We start from the raw sequence: 13,882 nt of genomic DNA on the forward strand, positions 1-13,882 counted from the left end.
CCGTTGTCCATATTTGCACCAAAACTGCTATCCAGGTCCGTATCGGCTTCCACCACTTGGATGCTTAGAATAGGCTTTGTATCTTCAAGTATGGACAAGCTCTGTTGAGAATTGATTACCCCTGTATAAATGTTCCCAGGTTGTCCTTAAATCTCTTAATTTGAGCTCTTGTGATTGGTCTGGTCCTCATCCGTGTCAGGTCAACACCTCAGCGAGTTATCGGTTGAGCGGGCTTGGGTGGAATTACATCAGTTCATGGTTTGGAGGTGTTTCCAATAGTGGAAGGACAAATACAAATGGTTGGAGAAACAATCCTCCCTATGAAAACAAGTTAAAACCCAAAGTTGGAGAAGAAAGTTTAAATCGGCCAAAGAGATAGGGTAGAACCGAATCTGTCCAAGTGCACAAAATTGATGGTAAATCTAATCCTGAACCTTCAAGGTTTAGTAAAATTGTTTATTTTAAGTCCCAACAATGAGGGCACATCGCCAGACAATACCCGAATAGAAGAATCATGCTGTTAAAGGGTGATTGTGAGCTAGAATCGGGAAATGAGGAAAGTGGAGATGAAACCGAGCAAGGAGAGGAAGACTTTGAGGATGAAGTCGAAACCTTGCATGCATTCAATGCCAAATTAAACTTGGTTTCTAGGAGAGTGCTGGCTGTATACAAGGATGAGGATCAAGTTCAAAGAGAAAACATCTTCCACACCCGATGTGAAATTCAAGATAAGATTTATAGTATGATAATTGATATTGGAAGTTGTACAAGTGTAATTAGTAATATTGTGGTTGATAAATTAGGCTTAACAACTATTAAACATCCAGAACTATATAGATTAGAATAACTTAATGATAGTGGAGAAATGAAAGTAAATAAACAAGCCAAAGTAAAATTCAGTATAGATAAATATGTGGATGTTGTATTGTGTGATATTGTTCCTATGCATGCAGGTCATATATTGTTGGGAAGACCATGGCAATTTGATAAACCTGCCATGCATTATGGGAGATAGAACCCCATTTTTTTTAAGTTTAAAGGCAAGAAGGTTAAGCTAGAGCCATTGACCCTGAAGGAGGTTTTTAGAGACCAATTACAAATGCAACAAATGAGGGAAGTCGAGAGACTAAAAGAGAACACTAGTATGGCACCAATGGTTTCACCATCCATTCAAGAGGGAAAAGTTAAGCTTGTTGTCCAAGGTAAGTCCTCTAAAACCCAGGTTGAGTGGAAAAATAATAATAAAACCGAGAATGAGAAATTTGGTGCAAAAGTTGAGGGTGATGTAAAACCCATTGAATTCGTGCGTAGGAAAGAAAGAGAGAAAAAAGAAAAGAAGAAAAAGATTTTTAATCTAAGCTTGGGTGAGGTTAAAAAGAAATTTTTGAATGATAAACCTTTTCTGGTTATGATTTATAAAGATGCTTATTTAAAGATGTTTTTGTTGTATAGGACTTTATCTGCATTGTTGAGAGCTTTACGCAGTGGAAATTTGAAAATATGGGAGAGATTAATTGTTAACTTTAAAAAGTGTGATTTCTGTAAAGATAAATTGGTATTTATAGTATTTGTTGTAATAGTGTTTGACCCAGGAGATTTGATTTGCTTGCACTTGAGGAAGGAGAGGTTTTTCAAACAAAGAAAGTGCAAGCTTATGCCCGAGGAGATGGATCTTTTCAAGTTTTGGAGCGGATTAATGACAATGCTTACAAACTTGATTTGTCGAGTGAGTATAATGTTAGTGCTATATTTAATGTTGCTGATTTATCTTCTTTTGCTGCAGGTGGTGATCTTGATTTGAGGACAAATTCTTTTTCAAGAGGAGGGGAATGATGAGAATCCGCTTGAGCCCGTACAATCGACAACTTACTAAGGTGCCGACTAAATATGGATGAAGACTAGGCCGATCACTAGAGCTCAAGCCAAGAGGTTTAAGGACAACCTGGGAGCATTTATACAAGGAGTAGTTAATTCTCAAAAGAGCTTGTCCATACCCAAATATACAAAGCCTATTCTATATTCTAAGCATCCGAGTGGTGGAAGCCGATATGGACCCGGGTAGTTGTTTTCATGCAAATTTGGACTTTGGGCATAAATGCTCCATATCATTTAAAGGACATGAAATCCAGCTAAGGCAGAATCAAAAGCATCAAAAAAGGACTTGTACAGACAGCATCTCAATTTGGCAGAAAATGTGCTGTTTAGCGGCTAGCTTTGACTTTTCTTCTTGTTTGACTTATTCCAATCAAGGGACAATGTGTGGAAATCATTATTAATCATATTTGGCATCTTACATGGCATCTTACATGGCATATAAAAGCTAATTTAAAGAAATTAATTAATCTAAATTAGATTAGGAAATGAGGTGAATTTTGGCCAAGCTAGGTTCCCTATTCTTTGGTGGCCGGTTTTACCTAGATAATTAGAGTTTTATTTTGTAACTTTTAGCCTATTTAAGGGCTTGTTTTATCAATAATATTCAGTACATTATTCATACAGAAAATTATTTGTGAGATTAAATTCTCTTTGAACACCTAAAATACCATTAGTGAATGAGTGTTTTAGTTTGACTTATCAATAGGATATCCATCACCTATTGTGGCATCTTCATTATACCAAGGTTTCTAATCACAGGTTGATTAGGGGTTGAGGTGACCATTAGAACTTGAACATAATTAGATCCGGGCTAATATAATACGGGTTTAGGCGCAGGTCGTCCTAAGTTCGTATCAAGTATTGATATACGTGTTATGGAATATATATTATGTGCATTATGAAATTTGCATGTTTTAATATGAATCATCCATATGTTATTTTATATATGACATGGAAAAAGTTTTACACTTAATGGCCTAATGAATAATTATGTCATGATCTATTGGACAAGATATATGTTATAAGCAATATGGAGATTATGTGTTTTATTATGTCATGATCTATTGTACTCATGTTATGAATCTAGCCTGTCTATTTATTGAAGTATGCATTATATGACAAAAACTACATTGTTATGTTTATATTTGCATGGTAAGGACATGCATATCTATTCTTTATAACTTGAAAAATTACCAAATTTATTTGTAAAATCATTTCAATTGTTGCATTCTTTTTTAGGTAATGACAATGCTTATTTGTTCATTTTGGTGGATTGTAGGAAGCATCCTAGCAATACTTTGAGAACCACTTAATAACTTTGTATTAAGAAATAAAATTTCTTTAAGTTAAATTCCTATTTAATTGTCCAAAATGTGTAGTTAGGTTAAATGTTTGATTATTTATGTTTAAAAATCTTTAAGTTATGTGGTAGTTTAATTTAGGTTTGATTTTGAAAATATTGTTTTGTTTTGAAGGTATGGAACTTGAATAGTAATTTTAATTTATTTATGAAAAGTTTTAAAATTCTACATTTTTCGCGAGTAAATGGTAACCAGTTCAATTATGGTTAACTTAAAGGGCATGTTACAATACTTTTACTTTAGTTTTTGCCAAGAGTTATGCTTAAATTGTAACATTCCACCTTCACTAGCAAACCTATCAGTTTCCAACGATATTCTTCCCAATTAGTCACCGTACTCTCACTTGGAAGCGCTGAACTTGAAAGTTCTTTCAAACTCTGAAATCAACTGCTCTAAAAAGGTCTCAATTTTATAAGAATGACTATTGTTACATTTGAACTATCCCTTGATCCATACTTGGATGATGTGGAACTGGACACTAGATAGCCTACTAGTGTCTATTGCATCCCCTCTACATTAGTCATCATATTCCACCCCTCTTGGGTTCCACTGTCCTCATTAGCACACTTCTGACCTGGTACAAGCTTTAATACCATTTGTAACATCCTACCTTCATTGGTGGATCTATCATTTTCTATCGATATTGTTCCGAATTAGCCACTATACTTATTATGGCATATTTGTTCAGAGTTTCCAAGAGGTCACCTAACCTTGGACTGCTATCGCCTAAGCATGTTTAACTTTAGAGTTCTTTTGAACCTTGAAGTCAAACACTCTAAAAATATCTTTGATTTATGAAAGTCATTATCAGTACATTTGAACCACCTCTTGTTCCACACCCAAACAATGTGAGATTAGACATCAGGTGACCTGTTAGTGTCTTTTGAACTTGCCCACACAAGTCATCACATATATGCTATGGTTGCAATTTTCCTTTTACACATTTATGTACTTGAAAGGCAAGTAGAAGGCATGAGTTGTTACTTTAAACATTTTAGGCTCTTTTTTTTCCCCCTTTACTTGAGTTTTGAAATAATTTTTTTTTAATTTAGATGAGAAATAGTTTGTACGTTTTTTTTTTTAAATTCTACTAATAAATTATTTATGTAATGCACATATTGAAGCATTCTTTCTAGCTTGCTAGGCCATATATTTATATCATGCATAAATATTATACGCATACAACCTTAAAAAAGAAAAAAAGAAAAGAAAAGAAAAAAAAAAGCCATTGGAGCGAATAAATAACAATTACGAAAAACTAAATTCATAGGATATATGCTGCATTAACTAATACTACATTCGAGAACAACAAGAAGAAAGGAAAATAGGAGAGAAGGTTTGCCAAATTTAGTGTGAAATTTAACATGTGGTCTACTACTACTTAAATGGATTGAATAAAATTCAGTGATGATTAAAGATAGAGAATTGAGGACCGTTAACTAGCTCTTTTGGAAAGCTCTCCAACATTGGCTAATCAAAATAGTATACACTTCGTATCCCAACAAATAAATAAACAAAAATCGAAGCAATATATAGGCTATGATTCAGCTTCAACAATGGTAGAAGAGATTCAAAATCCTTTAAAGAGTCTCCCATTACGTATTGTGCATTTCGTGCTCATTACATTTGTGCTTTATTACCTCATGGCCTAGATTTTGTCTATAATTGTTCCTTATAATAAGGTCATTATTGATTACTTATCCAAATTCTATGTTATAGATAGTGTTTAATTTTATGTAACATTTCTAAAGGATTAAGGTTATTTTTCTATTAGTATTTTGTATATGTGTATGCATGCGAATGCGCATGTTTGTATGTGCGTGTGTGTACATGTGTACATAGATATCTGATAAGCATCATTCTCAATGGCTTTGCAAAATAATGGATAGGAATGGGCTAGTTAGCAATGTTGTTGGATAGGTGCAAGCTTAGGAATGGGAATTGTCGCATCTTCGTGTGATTGGCAAGGCTTTACTAGTGCCTCATACTAGAACTCCTTTGATTGTCACTCTCTTTCTAAGATGTCAATTTCTCTCTTCCTCTTTCTTTAGATATATAATATGAACTTTATCACATGAAATACAAAGCAAGAAAGCAGATGTAGGGTGTTTTATTTGTTTCCTTTTATTAGTTTTGAGAGAGAAAAATAATGTATGTTGACATCGAAAATTTGTAAATATTAAGTCATATTTATGGACTTTCTAAACAAGTACATCATAGAGTTTATAAAGTTTACGTAATTATTATGGACTGGGTTTCACATTACATGTAACTCACCGTGTAGTATTTCCAATTACATGAAAATCTTAAGATATATACCTGAAATTACATGTAAATTGATGCCCACACCTGCTATAACAATATTATATATATATATATATATTATTTTCTATTAATAAAAACAAAGTTAAACAATATATGATTAACTGCTGACTTGGTTATTAAACATGTTATTAAAAATTAATTGATTAGCTGGCAAGTTTTTACCAGCTCAAGAGTACTAAACAATTTATCTTACAAATTTGCTCATAAAATTTGATATCCTTGTAAAATATCATTAGTTTTAAAATATATAAAATTACATTGGACACTTAAATTTGATATACCATATCTCCTAGGATTTTACAGATGAGCTATAATGTGTTTTACAGAAATATAAGTGCCCGTTATTCCAATGAGAATCCCACTGACTAGAATCCCTATTATTGCCATAAACTCAAACTCAAAAGCCCAAGCTACCTCATTAATCTTCAAGTAACACACACATGGTAACAACAATGATACTGTAACATTCAAAATGGCACCTATGAATGCCATTACATATCCAAAATATGGAAAAGCTAAAGCCACAACCACTATGCTAATCATAAGTAGTGTTCTAACAAGGATACTTAGTAATCGGTTATTAGGTGGAATGAACTTGGCTTCAATAGCTAAGCTAATGGGAGAGAGTATGAGTGCAAATTTGGTGAGAAGATTTATGATTATTGTTGAAATTGCTATCTTTGTGCAAACATTCCTTAGTGGAAGATTCAAAGTAATTTGATCCTTTGAAAATTCTCCGAACATTAGATATCCTATTGTGGCCATTGATCCATAAATGATAGTGCTTGTAATAAAGCATGCAGCCAATACCTGCCACGAGGAATGAATTTCAAAAAATAAATAATAAAAAGCTAATAAGTGATATGCTATATGAAAGAACCACATTCCAACACTAGAGAATTATTCCTTACATTCGGAAATTGGGTTCTATTTTTCATAGAAGTGCATAAGGTAGGAAAAACCGCATGCCCACCATAACAAAACATAAATATGCTTGCAGTAAGGGGAAGTCCTCCCAAATCCAAAAGCTTGTCCCTTGCATGAAATCCCACACCATCAATTGCACCCACCCATAAAACACATCCCAATAAAATTATTGAAGTCACAATCCCTCCGATTGAAAAATACGCCAACACACCCAAATTCCTTAACCATGTACTTGGCAAAACTATTAAGGCAATGATAATAATGAAGCCTACTTTACCTTTGACTTTGAGGTGTCCGATTGTAAAAGTAGTATTTGGAAATAACATGTTTAGAGTATCACCCTCTAGGATGAAAAATTCTACAGCCACTGCAAATAGCTCTAGGTACATTGCTGCAGCTATTAATGTTCTTCCTTTTGGTCTAAATGCTGCATGGCCTATGTCTGAATAAGTTTTTATTATGGGATCCTTCATACACCTCTTTAGTAAGAGACCTGTATACCAAGAAATCAGTCCCACCAAAAGAAGAAGTATCAAGGACAACCATCCTCCTTGTGCAATTGCATAGGGAACTGAGAGTATACCCACACCTAAAAAAAATGTTTAGCATAAAAAAGTCATTTTAAATGGATCTATCAATTGTTCCATGTAATTTCTTGGGATATTGAATTTAAAATCGTGCTAAAGACAAAGATATAACAATTTCTTTTTACAATGATTTCTAAGTGAATAGGTACACCAATGTAATTTGTTAAATAAGTAGACTACGAGCTCATAGTAGTTGAAATTGCTAATTAACTAAAAATCTACTACAAACCTGAGTTTAAGAATTTAATTTCATGTAAAATATATAAAACTTTTTCGTTTTTTTTTTTTGATAGATGACAAAAGAATTTGTTGGACAAAATTTGTAGTCCCAATAAAAAAAGAAACTTAAAGAAATAACATACATAAATCATTATTTATCAATAAAACAAGTACAAATTAGACAATTACGGATACAAAGGAATTGAAAAACCCTTACACATATGAACATTGTTGAGGAATTAAAATCGGGAACCAAGATCCTCTCCTCATATTAGATTTGGTGGAATTATTTCATGCTATCTTAACCAAAAAGGTACTTTAGAATTATGATACAAATAATTTGAGATAAGTGTACCTTACGAACGACTAGGCATGTAAAGTTGTTGGTAGTGGTGAAGTAGAAATCAAGCTACATAGGTTTGTATGGACCTCAGCAATGTGAGGCATCTTCCCAATTTGAGAAAAAATCTAAAATCTATTGGCCAGCTAGATAATAGAGTTTTGTTACCACTTTTGCAGATGATACTTGGAAGATCTCAAAAGGCTATGATTGTTACCAATGGTAAGAAGAATGGTACTCTTTACTTGATAACAGATGGTTATGGTTCCATTTTAATTGTAGAAAGTAACGAAGATTTGAATTTTTGGCATAAAGAAAAGGGCTATAAATTAGACATGTGAATGAGAAGATACATGGTTTGAAGTCAATTAAGATTGATATGTGTGGAAACTATATTTTCAAGAAACATATAAGAATTGGTTTCAAGAAAATGTACAGAACTACAAAGAAAGAGAAACTTAGGTTACTTCAAATAGATGTTTGTAGGTCAACTTCATTTTCATTAATGGGTGGAAAGTCTTAGGTGTTCAAAAGGTTGAAGGTAATGGCAAGGAATGAAACAAGTTTGAAAAATCTAGGAGTTGAGATCTAATAATGGTGGAGAGTATGAAGACACTAATTTCAAGAAGTTTTGTTATTAAAGGGAATCAAATTGGAAAGAGATGTGCCAGGGATACTTGAGCAGAATAATGTAACAAAACAGATGAATAGAACATTAACTTAAAGGGCCAGGAGCATGCATCTACATAAAGGTATATCAAAGCAATTTCAAGTATAGGCAGTCATCAAAGCAGCAGCATACTTGATTAATCATGGATAATAGAACCGTTAAAGCATAAAATACTTTAATAAGTATGGTGTGGGAAAGAAACAAGCCTTTTTCATGATAATCAATTTTGTTAAAGCATAAAATACTAGAAGAAGTATGGAGTGGGAAAAAGGTGAGCCTTTCTTATATGTAGGTATTTAGTTTTGTCTCACATGTACATATTAATGAATAAATTAGATGTTAAATCAAAATATACTTTTATTAGTTATGTTGGTGATGAATCTGGTAGTAAATTCTTAGATAATAAGAATAAAATAGTTGTTATAAGCAAAACTGTAGTCTTTAATTAGGAAGTTGTATATAAAGATAAAGATGCAGCAAAATTCACTAGTTTAGTACAACCTTAACCTTGTTACTTTGGGCTAGATGATCTTTTGGATATTATTTGAACATATAAGATTGGTTAGACTACTCAAGTTGAGAAAACTACTATATATGAGGTTGATTTTCCATAGAATCTTGTTCTAGTTAGGAGATCCAATCAACCACATGAACAAAAAAGAAAATATTTGAATTATTTGTTGTCTACAAGTGGAGGTGAACATGAATGCTATGATGAGGTATGTTAAGTGAATGGTTGAAGCAAGTGGGAGCTCGCAAGGAATTAAGAAATGAAGTTTCTTTATACATAAACGAACTTGGCAACTAGCTAAATTACCAAAAAGTAAGAAAGCTTTGCTCAATAAATAGGCATACCACGTGAAAGAATAGCATGATGATTTAAGAGATATAAGTCTAATTGGTGGTAAAAGACATTCAAAAGAACATAAAATTGACTACGTTGACATTTTCTCTCCAGTTGTGAAACTAACTATCAATTTTGAGTACTATAGCATCAGGAGATTTACATTAAAAGCATATAAATGTGAACACAACCTTTCTCCATGGTGATTTAGAGGAGAAAATACGTATGTAATAGTTAGAAAGTTTTTTAATGAAGAAAAAAGTGAATTTGGTATGCACATTGAAGAAAAGCCTATTTACTCTGAAATAAGCCCCCCCAATAATGGTGACTATAGATGCAATGATGATCATTGTTGTTATTTTAGGAGGTTTACTTCTAATTACATTATTTTGCTAATTTATGTTAATAATGTATTGGTAACGAGTTAAGATATGGATGGGATTATTAAATTGAAGAAATAATTGTCTAGTCAATTTGAGATGCAAGATTTTGATGCAACAAAGAAAATACTTAAGATGAGAATTAAGAGGAACAAATAGATTATTACGTTGTAAGTAGCCTATATTTGTAAGGTATTATAGTACTTTTGTATGAGTGACGTTAAGCTTGTTAAAGCTCCTTTGGCTAATAATTTCAATTTGTCAAAGAAGTTTTGTCCAATAACAACTAAAGAGAAAGACTTCATGGCTAAGGTTCTGTATGTGTGATTGAAAGTCTTATGTTTGTCGTGGCTGGTAGCAGACCAGATATTACTTATACAATCAGAGCAATAAGCAAATAAATGTCAAATCTAAGCAAATAACATTAGAAAGTGGTAAAATGGATACATGGATACTTGCATGATACTATGAAGACTTGTTTATGCTTTACAAGGCTAAGTTGAAATTGCAAGAATATGTAGATTCATATCTTATTGGTGATATAGATAATAGGAGTACAACATGGTATGTGTTCATTTTGGATAATACTACTTTTATTGGGCTTATAAGCTACAAAGGATTATTACTCTATCTATAATTGAAGAATAGTGTGTGGCAGTTATAGAATATAGCAAGGAATTGATTTGGTTACAAATTTTTTTGTCATAGTTGAGAGTCAAGCAAAAGGTGTACTTGCATAATAACAGTCAAACTGCTATACATCTATTAAAAATTCAACATACCATGCCAAGGCCAAGCATATAGATGTTCATTATTACTCTATCAAAATGGCTATTTGATGATGATATATTAACACCTATGAAGATATAACTTCGAAAGAATCTATATGTTAACCAAACCGATGATAACAAAGAAATTAGAGCTATGTGCTGTTTTAGTTAGTCATTGACGTTGAGGACAATTACTTACTATGCTGTATTCATAAATCACTAAGAGAAGGGGGTTTATTTTTGTTTTCTTGTCTTTAAGTGGGATATTATTGTGCGTGCGAAAAAATAGAAAAATAAGGGTTTAATTATTCTAGTTTTATACCCCTAGGTTTGATATATGTAACTTCTTTATTTTTTAAATGCTAGTGTGGGAAAAAAAAAGGAAAAAGAAAAAACAAGCCATCCAAATTGAGAGTGGAAAGACTTCACTATTATAAAACTTCAATCATATTTGATTGTGGATTTCATGAGTGTCGATGCATTCTAAGGACATTAAGATTGCACTGATCGTCAAACCATGTTAAATATATTATCTATTTCATTATTATTCTTTGTGTTTATTATGCATTATTTCTATTTAATTCTCTAGTTTAATCAATCTCAAGGTCTTGAAGAATTAGGAATAGTACCTACATAGAAATAAAATATGATCTTGAAAAAAGCAGGCTATGGTGGTGTTGTCATCATAAGAAGCTGAGTATCTTGCTTCCACATTAGTAGCTTGTTAAGTTATTTGGATGTGCAAATTTTTTGGAGATTTAAATATCATTAAATAAAAGCAATAGAGATATTTTGTGGCTGCAAGGCAAAAATCTTAATGACAAAGAATCTTATTTTTCATGGAAAAAGTGAAGCGTATAGAGCTTCATCATAATTTTTTCAAACATGTTGTCGCAAAAGGCATGATCATGATGAAGTACTATCCAATAAACAATCCAGTGGTAAAAGCTTTTAGAAGGCATTCTTATATTCAAAATTTTCTGAAATTCATATCATCTTTTAGACTTTCAAGCTTTGTAACAAAGGGAATGTCGAGTAATGTGATGCTAAATTTATGGGTTAGTTGGTAGTTATGTTTTATCTATGTTTTATTTTGTTATCACTAGACATGGTCTTTTTAATTTGGTTAACCCATGTTCTAGGTTTGTTATTCATGTTCCTACTTTTATAGGCCACTTTATCTTTCATGTTTAGAAAGCAACAAATAGGGATATTCACTATGTCTTAGGGACTCTATAAATAATTATGTTTATGTAAAGTGTAAAATATATATGAAATTGCATTTGTTCAAAATTAAATTCAAAGTCTTTGTTCTTTCTAGTCTCCATTTCTAATGTAAAAATTTAGAGTATTACTTTTGGTATTAATTTTTTCTAACAAGGTTTTATTAATGTACAACTCTTACATGTGAATGAAAGTTATGCCTTTGATTTACATTCAGTTTTGCATTGAAATATTCTTTAAACATAGAAAGATATGTAAACAACCTCAGCCATAGAATAAAAAAAATCAGCAATGAAGAAAATATATTTAAAGAACAAAAAATGTAAGAGAAAGATGGAGTAAATAAACATTTAAAATGAATAGGGGGAGGAAAGCTTGAAAATTTAAAACGAGAGTATTCTAATGTCTAACTTTGACATACCACATAACGTATTTACTCCATTGAAACATGTTCTAAGGATTGTTGTGCCTTCACCACCACTATTTAGGTTTTGTGCTTGTTGTTGCGGCTGTTGGGGCTGATTATTTTCATTCATCATACTCCTCCATATATGTGGTTGCTGTTGCGGGGGCTGGATTTCTCTTAGACTTTCCATTTTTTAAGCATAGTAAAATGACCAAATGAAGAATCTCACAACTAGTTAAATGCAATAAGTGTCTATCAAAATACGATATGTGTATATCAAAATGCATATATAACTGCAAGTATATATAGAAGAAGTAAAGAAGCCTTGCCATTTTGTTTTGAGGAGTCTCTAACTCAAAGAATACGCTTCCATTTTTTTTATGACTTAACATCATTCTAAGGGTATTTTTTTTTTTTTCACACAAAGATGTTGAATTGAGAAGAAAGCTAACGACATGAGAGTAATTTGATGCTTGGCTAATTTATCAATACACTTGGCATCTTACTTTCGATTTGGTTTAAATGTTTCAAGATTCTAAATTTTTCTTTTGCTTTTTTATTATTCTTTTTGGTACTAAGATGACAATAAAGAAGGTGCATGAAGAAGGACAAGAACATGCCTAAAGTGATGGGGAAGAAATGGTAAAAGTTAGAAGGTATTTATCAAAAAAGAAAATAATAAAGCAAAGAAAAAAATTTAAAAGCTTAAATGAGAGAGACTAAGAAGACAACCTTATTTCTTACTTGAAAATTAAAGCTAACTAGGAATTAGCTATCACCACATTTGTCGAGGAAATAGTTGGTCTAAGTATAATACTTTCCTTGTTCGTATAATGTTCTTCGTTTAGACAAAAAGAGTATGGATGTGCTTATAACACATATATTACTTGTAGACATTTATATTAGAATTTATTGTCTTGATCCAGTGATAACCACTTAAAATACACCTCCTAGGGTTCAATTGGGTCTCGCTGAAATCCCTCCTTCTCCAATTGTAGTTGTTTATCAAAAGAAAAAAAGAAAGTAAATAGTTTGATTAGGCCAATGATTCAAATTGTTGTTCCATACACTAACGAGGAAACCATTAATTTTCCTCTCTCACACCATATTAGATTTTAGAAGTTATGAATGGGTAGTCTTAATTGTGATTAGCTATCAATTTTAAGGCAAAACAAAAAGATAATATCAATTTTTGGCACTGACATATTGCAAGAAGATATTCTTATACAAAAAAAAAAAAAAAGGCCAACGAATGTACGCTTGTACAACATAAATCACACATTGTTCCTAAACATTGATTACCATTGGTCCCTGAAGAGCATTCTTTCCTTTTTAAAATGATGGAATTGTTAAACATCTCTAAGAATTATCTGTCCACTAGGTATCATTCACATAAATTTAGCGTTAGAAAGGCGATCTTAACCTAGCTGAAGGTTCTTCACCATTAAAATTGTTGTCCTAACAAAAGTGTTTTAAGAGTTTATAAGCTACATTACCTCATACATTTATTATTTCATCATAGTATATATTTTGGGTTTAGAAGTATTTATTTTTTTGAGTTTTAATGTCTATGATTTTGAGGGTTGTTATTTTGATAAGTTAATTATATATTGATATTGAGATTATAAAGTTGGATTGGGTTAGGACTTTGGCCTGAAATTTTGCAATGGTCATATGAGGTAATTTATCAATTTAATGTGGTAAATATTATTATTAATAAATTATATTATTTTAATTTTATTGTTTTAGATTTTAGCTTATATATTGAGTTACTTAAATATATCCAAAACAAAAAATAATATTTAGGAAGCAAAAGAAAACAAATTTTAGCTATTGAATTTTTATGTAAAGATTTAATTAGAATATGTTGGATATTTTATAAAAATTACCAAGAAAAAAAGGATAAGCAATAAAGGTTTTTGGTAATTATGGTAAGCAATATTATGGTAATCGA

At 31.6% G+C, this 13,882-nt stretch overlaps 1 protein-coding gene across 1 annotated transcript; it reads right to left on the minus strand.

Moving 5' to 3' along the window:
• Window positions 1-5,766: 5,766 nt before the first annotated feature.
• On the minus strand, window positions 5,767-12,185 carry LOC132800302 (amino acid transporter AVT1I-like). The gene is made up of 3 exons (XM_060813681.1): window positions 11,944-12,185; window positions 6,473-7,077; window positions 5,767-6,371 (listed from the first exon to the last, which is right to left on the minus strand). The coding sequence occupies exons 1-3, from the start codon at window positions 12,116-12,118 to the stop codon at window positions 5,859-5,861; spliced, it is 1,293 nt and encodes a 430-aa protein (XP_060669664.1). The 5' UTR covers window positions 12,119-12,185; the 3' UTR covers window positions 5,767-5,858.
• Window positions 12,186-13,882: the final 1,697 nt, after the last annotated feature.

This window comes from Ziziphus jujuba, chromosome 12, assembly GCF_031755915.1.
Source record: "Ziziphus jujuba cultivar Dongzao chromosome 12, ASM3175591v1".
NCBI classification, from domain to species: Eukaryota; Viridiplantae; Streptophyta; class Magnoliopsida; order Rosales; family Rhamnaceae; genus Ziziphus; species Ziziphus jujuba.

What these genes read in the sequence shown, in the direction of transcription:
- LOC132800302 (XM_060813681.1), bottom strand. Translation starts at nt 12,118, where the DNA reads ATGGAAAGTCTAAGAGAAATCCAGCCCCCGCAACAGCAACCACATATA. An exon ending in TGGAGTAAATACGTTATGTG is followed by an intron (nt 7,078 to 11,943) that starts GTATGTCAAAGT and finishes CATTTTTTTTAG; the next exon opens with GTGTGGGTATACTCTCAGTT. An exon ending in ATAGAACCCAATTTCCGAAT is followed by an intron (nt 6,372 to 6,472) that starts GTAAGGAATAAT and finishes TCCTCGTGGCAG; the next exon opens with GTATTGGCTGCATGCTTTAT.